Source organism: Elephantulus edwardii, unplaced genomic scaffold (genome assembly GCF_000299155.1).
Source record: "Elephantulus edwardii isolate Elephantulus edwardi_28Jun2011 unplaced genomic scaffold, EleEdw1.0 scaffold00083, whole genome shotgun sequence".
Lineage (NCBI taxonomy): Eukaryota > Metazoa > Chordata > Mammalia > Macroscelidea > Macroscelididae > Elephantulus > Elephantulus edwardii.
Window position 1 is genome coordinate 827,020 of NW_006399833.1, and position 14,439 is coordinate 841,458.

The 14,439-nt window shown below is 37.0% G+C and overlaps 1 protein-coding gene across 1 annotated transcript in view; it reads left to right on the top strand.

Moving 5' to 3' along the window:
- LOC102851004 (nik-related protein kinase-like) overlaps positions 1-14,439 on the top strand; it is a 288,384-nt gene that overhangs the window by 132,052 nt on the left and 141,893 nt on the right. The window contains 4 exon segments of the mRNA XM_006889937.1: positions 1,268-1,393; positions 6,513-6,623; positions 11,076-11,166; positions 13,321-13,451. Coding sequence (XP_006889999.1) covers positions 1,268-1,393; positions 6,513-6,623; positions 11,076-11,166; positions 13,321-13,451 — 459 coding nt within the window.

Here is a 14,439-nt window from a genome sequence, read left to right on the forward strand (position 1 = left end):
GAGGACGAAGAAGAAGAAGAAGAAGAAGAAGAAGAAGAAGAAGAAGAAGAAGAAGAAGAAGAAGAAGAAGAAGAAGAAGAAGAAGAAGAAGAAGAAAAGGAGAAAGAGAAAGAAGAAGGAGGAGGAGCTGTGCTGTAATGGTGAAGGCACATGGTTTGAATTAGAAGGATGGGCAATCTCCTGTATGATTTAATGGCCTCTGAAAGCCCTCTAGAGGGTTAGCTATGGGTCATTTCTGACTTGACGACACACAACAACTATTTATTATCCAAGAAAATACTTGGGAATGTGGTCTTCTTACCTCTCTAGTCTTAAGAATCCTCAGACAAAACAGCAGAAGAATATTTGCCCTATCTATAAAAAGGATCAAATGAAACTATATAGCTGTCTGGAGCACAGCCTACAGAGTGTCTTGTTCATGCTTGAAGTAATGAGCTTTTCAATCTAGAAAGTAAAGGAAGCTTCTTGGTATCAAGTCATCTAACAATTTCATACTTTTCATGTCCATACTTCTCTTTAATCTGTTTTCTCTGTTCTTAACCTTACAGCATCATCTCATTCCTGTATGTTGTCTTGTTTATGTGTCCATATTCCTCTCATAAGGATCTTTATATCTTACTAAAAACTGAGAATACTCATGTAGATATAGAATTATGGATCCAAGGACTATATTTTGAGAACAAGTTACAAGTTCTTCCATTTTGCCTAGTTTCTACAAAATTCCCATTTATTGAACTTCTTTTACTGAGAAGTCAAGATAAGATTTTTCTTAAAAAAATATAAACTGCTGTAGGTTGTCATTTCTTGATCTCCTATTATTTAGAGATGGTGTTGTCCATGGATAGCTGTTCTGCTAACCAAAGACAACATCTCTCTGGTGGTTCAAGTCCACAAGTAGCTCCACAAAGAAAGATAGAAAATTTACCCTGTGTGATGGAAAACTTCTGAAAACCCACTGGAGAGTCAGTTACGACTTGCAGCAATTATTTTGAATGACTTTATCTTTGACTCATTGAATGGAGTTTTGATCGTTCAATGGTTAAGTGCTCAGTTGCTAACTGAAAACTTTCATCCTATCTACTGTTTCATGGAATAAAGCCATGACAGTCTACTTCTGAAAAGAATACAGTTTTGAAAACGTTATAGAGTTGTTACAGTCTGTCACATGAAATTCTTTATAGGGTTCCTCTGAGTCAGAATCAACTCAGTGACAATGAACTTTAGTCATTAATTGTGTAGCTTAAGAGCTTGTTTACTTATTCCACAGGATGAGGAAGAGGATCTGAGAACTGAACTAAACCTTCTAAAGAAGTACTCTTTCCACAAGAACATCGTGGCCTTCTATGGTGCATTTTTTAAACTGAGTCCTCCAGGTCACAGACATCAACTTTGGGTATGTATTTAATTACTCTGCTTTTATTGCTTAATAAAAAAGAAAAAATATTACCCAAAGGAAGAGGAACAGTTGTAAACAGGCACTAGTGATTGGAACATGGAACATGAGAACCATGAATGTAAGGAAATTAGATATTGTTAAGGAAGAAATGGAAAGCATAAATATTGAAATACTAGGTATTGCCAAGATGAGATGAACTGGCATGGAGCATTTTGAGTCAGATGATCATATGATCAGGTGAAGAAAAAATGGGGTTGCTTTTACAGTTAAAAAAAAAGCCATTTCTAGATATGTCTTGAAATGCAATATTGTGAGTAACAGGATAATATCCATACATATACAAGAAAGTCCAGTGAATACCACTGTCATTCAGATATCTGCACCAACAACCAGAGCCAAAGAAGAGAAAATAGAAGATTAATACAACTTTTACCATGAGAGATGGATCGAACATGCAATCAAGATGCATTAATAATAATGCGTGACCAGAATGCAAAAGTTGGGAACAGAGAAGAAGGATCAGTAGTTGGAAAACATGGACTTGGTGACAGAAATGAAGCTGGAGATAGAATGATTGAATTTTGCACATTCAACAATTTATTCATTGCAAATACATTTTATAAGAAACATAGACACAAGTTATACACATGGATTTCACCTGATGGTATGCAGAAGAATCAGATTGATTACATCTGTGGAAAGAGCCGCTGGAGAACCTCACCGTTATCTGTGAAAACTATGCCAGGTGCTGATTGTGGAACATACCACCAACTACTCATAAGCAAGTTCAAGCTGAAGCTAAGGAAAATTAAATCAAATCCACGGGAAACAAAGTATGACCTTGAGTCTATCCCATCTGAATTTCAAAACCATCTCAGGAACAGTTTTGAGGTCTTTAACACTAATGAGCCAAGACCAAATGAGTTAAGGGAGGATATCAAGAATATCATCCAGGAAGAGTGAAAAAGGCGGAGGAGGAAGAAAAGACCAAAATGGATGTCAGAAGAGACTCTGAATAATGCACTAGAATGCAGAGAAGCCAAAGCAGAGGGAAGAATTCAAGATACTAAAGAGCCTAACAGAAGATTTCAAAAGGCAGCACAAGAAGAGAAAATAAAGTATTACAATGAAATGTGCAAGGATCTGGAGTCAAAAAATCAAAAGGCCAAACTCGCACAGCGTTTCTTAAGCTCAAGCAATGGAAGAACAACTCAAACCTCAAGTTGAAATACTTAAGGATGCTTTGGGGCAAAATATTAAATGATCCAGGAAGTATTAAAAGATGATGGAAAGAATATACAGACTCATTGTACTAAAAGATATTGGCAGACACAGAAGAATTTCATGAAACAACATATGAGCAAGAGCTCCAGGAATTCATGGTATACCAATTGATGTATTTCAACTAACAGATGCTGGCCTAGATGTGCTCACCAAATTTTGTCAAGAAATCTGGAGGACAACCACTTGGCCAACTGACTGGAAAATATCTATATTCGTTCCCATTCCAAAGAAAGGTGACCCAAAAGAATGTGTAAATTATAGAATAGTATCATTAATATCGTATGCAAGTAAGAGTCTGATGAAGATTATCCAAAACCAACTGGAACAGCACATCAACAGAGAACTGCCAGAAGTGCAGGCTGGGTTTAGACAGGGTCATAGTACTAGGGATATTGTAGCTAATGTTAGATGGATCTTGGCTGAAAGCAGAGAGTACCAGAGGAATGTCTATCTGTGTTTCATTGATCATGCAAAGGCGTTTGACTGTGGATCACAACAAACTGTGACTAACTCTAAGAGGAATGAATGGGAATCCCAGAAACTTGATCATGCTAATGCGAAACCTATACCTATACCAAGAGGCAGGCATCAGAACAGAGCAGGGAAATACTGCGTGGTTCAAAATTGGGAAGGGTGTGCGTCAAAGATGTGTCCTATCCCCATACCTTTTCTATCTATATGCAGAATAGGTTATCCAGGAGCTGGACTGTATGAGGAGAAATGTGGCATCAGGATTGAAGGAAGTTTCATCAACAATCTGTGTTATGCAGATGACACAACCCTACTTGCTGAAACTGAGAAGGATCTGAAGTGCTTGCTGCAGAAGGTCAAGGAATGTAGCCTTCAATATGGATTGAGGCTCAATATCAAGAAAACAAAGATTCTCACCACTGGGCCAAATGGCAGCATCGGTATGGATGGTGAAGAGATTGAGATTGTTTACAGCTTTAGTTTGCTTGGCTCCACAGTCAACACTCTTGACACCGGCAGCCAGGAAATCAAAAGACGTATTGCAATTGAAAAGTCTGCTGTTAGAGACCTCTCCAAAGGACTAAAGAACAATGATGTCACTCTGGGGACTAAGGTGCACCTGCTACAGTCCATGATCTTTGTAATCACTTGCTATGAATCAGAAATGGATAATGACTAGGGATGATAGAAGGAGAATTGATGCCTTTGAGCTGTGATGTTGGAGAAGACTATTGAATATACCATGGACTGCTAAGAAAATGAACAGGTTCATCCTAGAAAGGGTTAAATGGGGCTGCTCCTTGGAGACAAGGATTCTGAAGCTTCGTCTGACATAGTTTGGACATGTTGCAAGGCGGGACCATTCCTTGGAGAGGGACGTCATGCTTGGGAGGGTGGAGGGACAGCACTGGAGAGGAAGACCCTCGATGAGATGGATTGATTCAGTGACTGAGGTAATGGGGGCAGGTGTGTCAGAGATGGTGAGATTGGCACAGGATAGAGCTGGGTTTGGGGCTGTTATACATCAGGTCACTATGAGTTGCAGGCCACTCGAGGGCACCTAACAACAACAAGATGTGAATTGGAAAGTCAAGATGTCATTTTTGTGTACCCGAAGGAAAATTTAAACACTCTACTACTCAGTATAATACGGCAAAATATTTTCTGGTACCTGAAAATAGGGAGCAAAAAAAAATCTAATATATTCCTTTTAAAATATGTACTTACTGCTTTTAACTTTATGTGACTACCACATTGTCTGATCAGTTAAGAATGTGGAAAAGAAGATGATCTGATAGATTAGTAAATAATGATTGACCTGGATCAGTCTTATTAAAAATTGGCCTGAGAACATGGATATATTGTAACATAACTAGTCTCTATACTGATAAAGCATAACTCCTAGAATCCCTTCTCCCAATGAGTGATTGACTTAAGCTCTTTTTAGCTTTCATACCTGATGTATAATGAACTCTGCACCAATGAGATATAAATTATAGAAAAGTTTGATGAACCCACACTATACCACAATTATCAAGAAATGTTACTGCCTTCTACTATAAGAAAAATAGACAAATCATAAGAAAATAAGCTTAAATCCAGGATATTTTTTTTATTTTAAAAATATTTAAAACAAACCGGGATCATTGTATACAGAATCTCTGTATTTCTATTTCTAGTCAAGCCAATAATAGTAATTTATTTTCAGGATAATAATTTAAACCTTTAAAAATCTTTAAATGTTAAAGAAATTTTCAGTTAAATCATAAATACTGGGATTTTGGAAAGAGGACAGTGAATATCATAGAAAGTTTTTCAACAAAGGGTTGAATAAAGTATTCATTCTCAAACTTTAGCTTGAGTCAGAATTGCCTGAAAAGTCTGATGACTTACAGAGTATTGGGGAAATTTTTCCAATTCAACAGATTTGGAAAGGATACCCAAGAATTTGAATTTTTTGAACTTTAAAGGCAGTAATCTTCACAGAAGCAGATTGCTACACTTTTTTTTTCTGCAGAAATTGATGAGTTTAAATTGCTGACCTTTTGACTAGCAACTGGACACTTATTCACTGTACCATCAAGGTTCTTTCTGTCAAGAATGTGTGTGTGTGTGAGAGAGAGAGAGAGAGAGAGATGTTAAATCAGAAATGATTCATAGCTGACCCTCCATAGGATTTTCAGAGGCTTTCAAATGTATAGAATAAGGTTGACCATCTTTCTCCTGTAGAACATCTAGTGCATTAAAACTACTTGTTTTTTGAGTTGGCAATGCAACTTCTTACCACTAGGTCACCAGAGCTTTCTCCTGTCAAGAATAAAGGAGAAATACTCTTAATTAACTACTTCAGATTACAATTCTTTTGCAAATATTTAATTGAATGATAATACTTTATTGCACAAAAGGAAAGGAAATAATGTATTTTAGCTGAGTACAAATATATTCAGATGAAAATTATGGATAAGTATTACTAGAAATGGAACAGTAGAAATGTATCCAAATGATAAACACTTGGACCCAAACAAGAAATCCTAACTATTGCTTTGTATTATCTGTTTTGGGTAAAGAGAACTTCAATGAAATGCGCATCAGAAAAATCACTAACTTCTTCGGTTCATCACATTTCAAATCTCAAAGTAAATATCAACATAAGATTTTTAAAAAAATTATAAAAAGAATAATAGCCTTAATATAAAGTTGCCTTAGCAGTCATCAGTCTCAGAAAGAACTAAAGTTTACAGTTACTCTCTTGGAGTTGTAATTTGTCGGGGTCTTGGAGTTGTAATTTACCAGGGTCTTGGAGAAAAATAATCTGGATTTGAAAATAAAATCATCTCCTAAAACACACACACACACACACACACACACACACACACACACAAATATATTTTCAACATAGAAGTATAAACTCTTTCAAGGTTCTCAATAATCTGTATCTTCAACCCAATCTAACTGTTGCCTCAATAATCTTCCCATTAAACTACAGTCATCACTGAGTCTTGTACAGTGCACACAGATTTCTTTCTAAATGCATTTGTTCATTGGGCTTTTCCATAAAATGAATGGTCTTCACTTTTCTTTCAATATATACAAACAAGATCTAACCTTGTAGATTTAGCTTATGTCCCATCTTCTAATTATATAACCCTATTGTGGTACTAACTTCCATCTTTGCACAAATCTTGGAATCTTATCCAGATTTTTCTCATTTCAGGAGCTTTTGGAGTCTTCCAGTAGACAATTGAGCAAGTCTTTGCAGTGTCTTAATCAATAAATATTATTAACCAAATGGACTAAGTATCACCAGATATTTTCTGATAATTACTTTCAAATTCTTGATACTCTGCTGGCTTCTCTGCAGATGGTGATGGAGTTATGTGCAGCAGGCTCACTCACTGATGTAGTGAGGATGACCAGAAATCAGCGTTTAAAAGAAGATTGGATTGCTTACATATGCAGAGAAATCCTTCAGGTAAATCTTTATAAAATCATTTTCCCATAACTGAAGGAATTCAAGACTAAAAGGTAATGCTTAGGAATCAGTGTGTTTCCCTTTAGGAGATGAAAAATTTAAACTGCTTTTATAAGTAACAATATTGGTTATAATTATGCAACATGGTTGTTGTAGCTGGTCATACTGAATTGGACTAAAAGGAGATTGCTGCTCCTTCTCAAACGGAGCATCTAGTGGATTCAAACTGTGCACCTTGGGGATTGCAGTGCAGCTTCTTGCCACTAGGCCACAAGAACTCCCTTAGAGTCCTTTTTTTTTTAACATAGTTAATCTACTCAACTATTCTGTTATCCAACGTTTTGAACTTACAGCAATGTATTTAAAATCTACCATATGAATGCTACGTTGGCCTAATGGACAGAAAGTTATGCTACCGAGACCAAGGTGGGTGATTTTCATCTGCGTCCCTCAGGCCTGGTTCAAATTGCTTTTCTGTCAAAAATTTTTCTAGGTGGTATAGCACTGGTCTGTGTGTTGCTGTACAGAGGTAACTCATGATTGCTGTGATGCTGAACACTGTGACACTGATGTGCCAAACGTGGTAATGGTTACCCATGGTGGACAGTATTTGCTGGAGCTTCCCAATTAAAGCAAGCCTGGAAGCAGGAGTGGCATCCACTTCTGAAATGGCTTGCCTCAGGAAACTCTATGAACAGTGCTCAGGCCTTTCGCTCATACAGTCTCTATGAGTTGTCTAAAACTCGATGGCACCTAACAACAACAACCATATGAATTTCAAAACCATCTCAGGAACAGGTTTGAGGCCTTGGAGATTAATGAGCAAAGACTGGATAAGCTGTGGGAGGATATCAAGAATATCATCCAGAAAGAATGCAAAAGGTCATTACAAAGACAGAGAAGAAAAAAAAGACCAAGATGGTTGTCAGAAGCAACTCTAAATATTGCACTAGAGGGAAGAAACCAAGATAGTAAGGAACTGAAAAGAAGGTTCCAGAGGGCAGCCACAGGAAGACAAAGTAAAGTATTACAATGAAATGTGCAAGGAGCTGGGATCAGAAAATCAAAAATGCCGAACTCGCTCAGCATTTCTTCAGCTGAAGGAACTGAACAACAAATTCAAATCTCAAGTTTCAATATTTAAGGATGCTTTGGGCATAATATTAAATCATCCAGGAAACATTAAAACAAGATGGAAAGAATATATAGTCATTATACCGAAAGGAATTGGTAGACACAAAAGAATTTCATGAAAGAACGTATGAGCAAGAACCTGCGGTGATGAAGGAAGAAGTTCAAGCTGCTCTGAGAAAATTGGCAAAAAATAAGGCCCCAGGAAGTAATAGCATACTGACTGACATATTTCAACAAATGTACACTGCCCTGGATGTGCTCACAAAGTTGTGCCAAGAAATCTGAAGGACAACCACCTGGCCAGCTTCCTGGAAGAGATCTATATTTGTTCCAATTCCAAAGAAAGGTGACCCAACATAGTGCGGAAATTATCAATGTCCTTGATAGCACATGCAAACAAGATTCTGCTGAAGATTATCCAAAAACGACTGGAGCAGCACATGAGCAGAGAACTGCCTGAAGTGCAGACTGGGTTTAAAAGAGACCATGGTACTAGGGATGTTACAGCTATTGTTAGATGGATCTGGGCTGAAACCAGAGGACTATCTACCTGTGTTTCATTGACTATGCAAATGCTTTTGACTGTGTGGATCACAACAAACTGGCTGACTCTGAGAAGAATGGGAATCCCAGAACATTTGACTGTGCTTATACAAAACCTATGCTTGCACCAGGAGGCAGTTGTCAGAACAGAGCAAGGAAACACTGCATGGTTCAAAACTGGGAAGGGCGTGAGTCAAGGATGTGTCCTATCTCTATATGCGAAACACATTTTCCAGGAGGCTTGGCTCTATGAGGAGAAGTGTGGCATCAGGATTTGAGGTAGACTCATCAACAATCTGCATTATGCAGATGAAAATCCTGCCTGCTGAAACTGAAGAGGACCTGAGGTCCTTGCTTCAGAAGGTCAAGGACTGCAGCCTTCAATATGGACTGAAGCTCAATATCAAGAAAACAAAGATTCTCACTGACTCGGCTGATTGGCAGCATCATGATAGATGGTGAAGAGATTGAGATTGCTGACAGCTTCAGTTTGCTTGGCTCCACAATCAACACTCTTGGTACCTACCAGTAGCCAGGAAATTAAAATTGGGAAAGTCTCCTGTCAGAAACCTCTTCAAAGTAGTGAAGAGCAGCAGTGTGAGTCTGGAGACCAAGATGAGCCTGATCCAGGCCATGGTCTTTACAATTACTTGCTATGCAACAGAGAGCTGGACAATGACTAGGGATGATAGAAGAAGAGTTGATACCTTTGAGCTTTGGTGCTGGAGAAGAGTATTGAGGGTACCATAGACTGTTAGGAAAACAAACAAGTTTGTCCTGGAGAGGGTGAAGCCAGGCTGCTCCTTAGAAGTAAGGATTCTAAAGCTTCATCGCACATGCTTTGGAAATGTTGCAAGGCGAGATCAGTCCTTGAAGAGGGTGAAGGGACAGCGCAAGAGAGGAAGACCATGGATGAGATGGATTGATTCAGTTACTGGGGTGATGGGGATAGGTGTGTCCAATACAATAAGATTGGCAAGGAATAGAGCAGGGTTTAGGGCTCTTGTATGGGTCACTATGAGTCGCAGGCAACTCAATGACACATAACAATAACAACAATCATCCAACTGGACAGTAAGGAACATAAAGATGTGTGATTGATAGTGTAACACTGATTGTGATAGTTGAAGTTGTGTGTCAACTAGGTTTTTCTGTGACTATCAGTGGTTTGATAGTTATAAAATGATAAATTTGGCAGTTATAGAATGATGCCTTTTGGCAGTTATGTAATGGTATAGTCATCCTCCATTTTGTGATCTGATGTGGTCTGCTTCAATTTTTACATAATGGCAATTTTCACAAAATTAATTGGCCTTTAGGATCTAGCTATATTAGTAAATGATAAATGGGTGTATCACACTATCATTGAAGCTTAAGATGACCAAAAATGTCCACAATTTACAGAAAAGCCAAATAGCATCTGCAGTCTTTTTGAAGATAATCTCTATTGAATACTACCATATTATTTTATTTCATCACTTTAACTTCAAACTGATAAGAGCAAAAATTTGCTCTAACAAGTTTGCTCTAACAAACTCAAATTTTTGTTGTTTTGTTGGGTTTTCAGGCTGATTTTTTTTTTCTGCTTGAAATGGCTTGCCAAGAAAAATATTAACAGAACTTAATGGCTAGACCCACAGTGTTAGAATGTCTTTCCTCTCATCTTAGTTGGATTCACTTGTGATAACGGTATAATAGTAATAAGAGTTTTAACTCCAGACAGAATTTGAATTCTAGTTTCACTGTGTATTTTTGTATCAGTTACTTAATTTTTCCAAATTTCACTTACCTTGTTTTTAATATGGTATGTACTAGCACCATCTGCAAACTGTTACGGCGAGGAATTAATTTATCCCATGTAAAGCATTTGACAGAGTTCTTGTTAAAGAATAATGATTCAATAAGTGTTAGTTGTTTATACCACCATTATCATTATTAAAATTACTTACTATTGCTACTACCACTATTGAGGATGAGGATTGTGAGAATTGCGCAGGATCAGACAAGGTTTAGATCTTTTGTATATAGGTTTGCTATGAGGCGGAGGTGCCTACACAGCAACTAGAAAAATTTTTTAATCAAGAATCCCTTCTAGTGCAATGGTTAAGTGCTCAACTGCTAACAAAAAGACAGGAGTTGATTCCTACCAGTTCGTCCACAAGATAAAAGACCAGGCTATTTGTTCCTGTAGAGCTTTTTCCTTAGTAAAACCTATGGGACAGTTCTACTCTGCCCTATAGAATGGCTATATCTGGAAAAATTTCACTGCATCTTAACATAACATAGGTCACTGGTGAGCTGTAGTGGTGATTGGGCTGGGGCCGGTGTGGTTAGCCAATACAAATTACAAATGCTTTAAAATGATTTTCCATCTACTCCCAAATCCTCAGCCTGCAAGTCTGACTAGAAAATATCTTGGACTAAATAAATAATTGGATAAAGAATAGTACATAAAGGCTGAGTTAGGATATTTTAAGATGTGTGGTTCTTTACTCTTACAGTTAATTCTAAATATGGAGGCTAGAAAGGGAGTTGTTCTTTTTCTTTCAAGAGTGTCCTGATTTATTTTCCTTGCTGTTTAGCCAAAAGTAGTATTTCTTGGAACTTATCATAGTGATCCCAGCCTAAAGAAATAATTTCATCTGTAAAATAAAATCTTGCCTTTATTTAAAAAACACACACAAAAAGTTTACTTCAAAAGTACTAAGAACAGAACCAGAAGACAGGTAAAACATATGCTGATGTGGCTTTTTAAATATATGTGCTTATGTACAGGGCTTAGCTCACCTTCATGCACATCGAGTAATTCACCGAGACATCAAAGGTCAGAATGTGCTCCTGACTAATAATGCTGAAGTCAAACTGGGTAAGTTTATTCTTACAATACCTTAAATGGGGCACAGAATATCTTAATGCTTTTAATATGCAGATTATTCTGTCATTCTTCTGCCAGTATTTTCTATTTACTAAGTCTGCCTGCAATGCCATTTTAACAGTTGGAACTTTGTCCGGAATGGGAGATGAGGCAAATAGAAGAAAATGTACATATTTGCCCCCTTGGAATAATGTAGATAAAACAGCTTTTTTATTATAATGGGAATTCCCTCAATTTTTCAGTCATTACTTTGCTTTTTATTGAGCATATACTTAAGTATGAGTTTTTGTGCACGGGGCAGAAATCTTTAACAGCCTTTAAAAAAATGCTCTGTCACAGAGCCCAGAATGTGTTTTCCCACAGAGTTTGTAAACTACATAAGAATTAATTCTTGCCCTGGGACTTTCTTCTTACATATTTAAATATGCACAGAAAGAAAGGACTCAGATATCTATACTCACAAAATCACAGCCTAGGAAACCATATAGGGAAGTTTTGCTCTGTTCTATATGATCATAAGTGAACTCATAAAGGTTGCACTTCTCTGTCAAGTCCACCAGCCAGCCACTCCATAGGATAAAGATAGGCAATCTCCTCCTATGCAGTTTACAGCCTTCAAAAACTAGCTGGAGGGTCATCTATGAGTCAATTCTAAATCAATGACAATTAGTAATGAGACTTACAGGATCACAAATAAATTATATTTATAAAAAAGGATATTCTAATAATATACAGGTCAAACTCAGATTAAGAAAATATCGGAAAGTCTCAGGCTTTTTACTCAAGTTCAGAGTCATATAATGTATTTGAAATTAAAAGCATTCATTGTTGGCATAGCACCAGAGAAGAATATATTGCATCCTTTGACATTTTAAATCAGCAAAATACAGATTTTAAATAAAAGCTTTTCAAGAATAGCATATGAATTATGGCAGTAGTAGCTACATAACTCTATTGATATAGCACAAAATCATTGGTATTAATTCTGTATTTATTCTTTTTAAAGCCTCACATACTTTGGGCATGTTTCTAGGAGGGACTGTTCCTTGGAGAGGGACATGGTACTTGGAAGGGTGGAGGGTCAACGAATGAGAGGAAGACCCTCGACCAGTTTGATGGACATGGTGACTACAACAATGGACTCTTGTGTGTCAGGAAATGTGAGGATGGTACAGGACAGAACAGGATTCAGATCTTTTGTTCAGAGGGTCACTACGAGTCATACTCAACTCTACTGCACCTACCAACAACAATGCAAATTTTTGCCCAACATTTCTCAGCATGACCTTGAGATATTTCCTATTTCACTGCTAAACAAGCAGAATCAGAGTGAACGCATTTTTTCTGTTCATAGATTATTTGTGGAAGAAGTATTAGGTAGTAATTCTTCTTGAAATAAGCAAAAACTAATTTCTAGAAAATACATTCTCTATTTTGTATCTAAATGCTACAAAAGTAGAAATACTATCTTACCTGAAGGTCACATAAATTTCACATTCAAATGTACAGAATAAATAATCTACTACAAGACTAAATACTATATTCTCATATAGAGCAACATTTCCACATACTTGGGTCAAATTATCAGCCACCTCAACCATTTGCAGCACAGAAGAAAAATTGGAAGTAAGTGAAAAGTCACTGAAATATTTATTTTTGTAATGAATTCAAGGATCTGTAAAAGAACTTACACCAAATCTAGCAGAAAATTCATTTTTCTTAATGAATGTGATAGACCTTTGTAGTGTTACTTCCCAGTCATGTGTTACTAAGTTTTTAATTTCTTAGATGTTTCTTCTAGTGCTATTCCTCCTCCAGTTTGTTGGCAGATCCAAACACTACATATGTTATCACTTCAGAGGTTCAGGGTGTGCTGATGGAGCTTTATTTTTAATATTCATGGTAAACATTCAGCCAAACCTATCATTGATTTATAATAGCACACTGAATCTTTTCCAACATAAATAGCAACATAAGCCTCTATCCCAGGATTCCTGTAGTAGACTTCATTGGTAAAGTTTGCTGGGCTGGAATAAAAATCTGTTACCCATTGTGGCCTTTTGTATTGGCTTTCCAAGTTAAAGCAATAGTTTATCAAGCTTTTCGTTACTGATTAATTATTTCTACATATGCTGAATTTTGCAGTGGATTTTGGAGTGAGTGCGCAGGTGAGCAGAACCAATGGGAGGAGAAACAGTTTCATTGGAACACCATACTGGATGGCCCCTGAAGTGATTAACTGTGATGAGGATCCAAGACGTTCCTATGATTATAGAGTAAGTGTGAGCATTCAAGTGGTAGGGACCAAAAATTTGGGAAGGATTTTTCCTAATGTTTCTTCTTAATGGGAAAAGAAAAGATTAAAAAGCAGGAAGCTCTTCTTTTCACATTATCTAATGGTTGGGTTCCTATATATGGTTTCATTATATGCACAAAGTAAGATTTTCTAAGAACTAAGACAAAGTAGACCACTGGTAGTTATCCAGATTTGAGGAAGAATGTCTAGTTCATATGCCTTGCAATATCTTTTTAAAAATACTATATTATGTGGCTTTATGTAAGGCCAATTATTAATCCCCAAAGTAAATTTCCTGAAAAATCAAAGAAATAGTTTGCTTATTCAGGGTATTGGAGACAGTCCATGGTGTGATTCACTTTCCAAACCACAGACAATCAGTGGACTAGACAAATTAAGTAACAATTCATACTATTTATTAGAATTTCCACTGAAACTGCAATCTGGACAATATACATCTCTATACACATTTCAAAAAACTGATGTGGAAAGAAAACGCTCCATTGCTACAGACCGGAAAACCTGACTCAGTCTACAAATCATAAGTCATACTAACAATTTAGTGTGGTCTGGTGTGAAACTTAGAATTCTATACTTACTGTTGATTAAATTTTCTCTACACTTTCCCTTAAATGCTCTCTGCTTGACTGGCAAAATAAATATTTAATAATGGCCTGTATTATATGCACAGTCCTATATTCTAGGAAGTGTAGAGAATATGGAAACATAATATTCCTTAAGTGGCTTTGCTGTAAAATAATGGTTTTTTTTAAATTTGTTATCTTTAATCGTGCTAGTGCAAAACCTATACTTGGACCAAGAGGCAGTCGTCAGAACAGAGCAGGGCAACACTGCATGTTTCAAAATTGGGAAGGGTGTACGCCAGGGATGTGTCCTGTCTCCATACCTTTTCAACCTGTATGCAGCGCAGATTATCCGAGAGGCTGGGCTCTATGAGGAGAACAGTG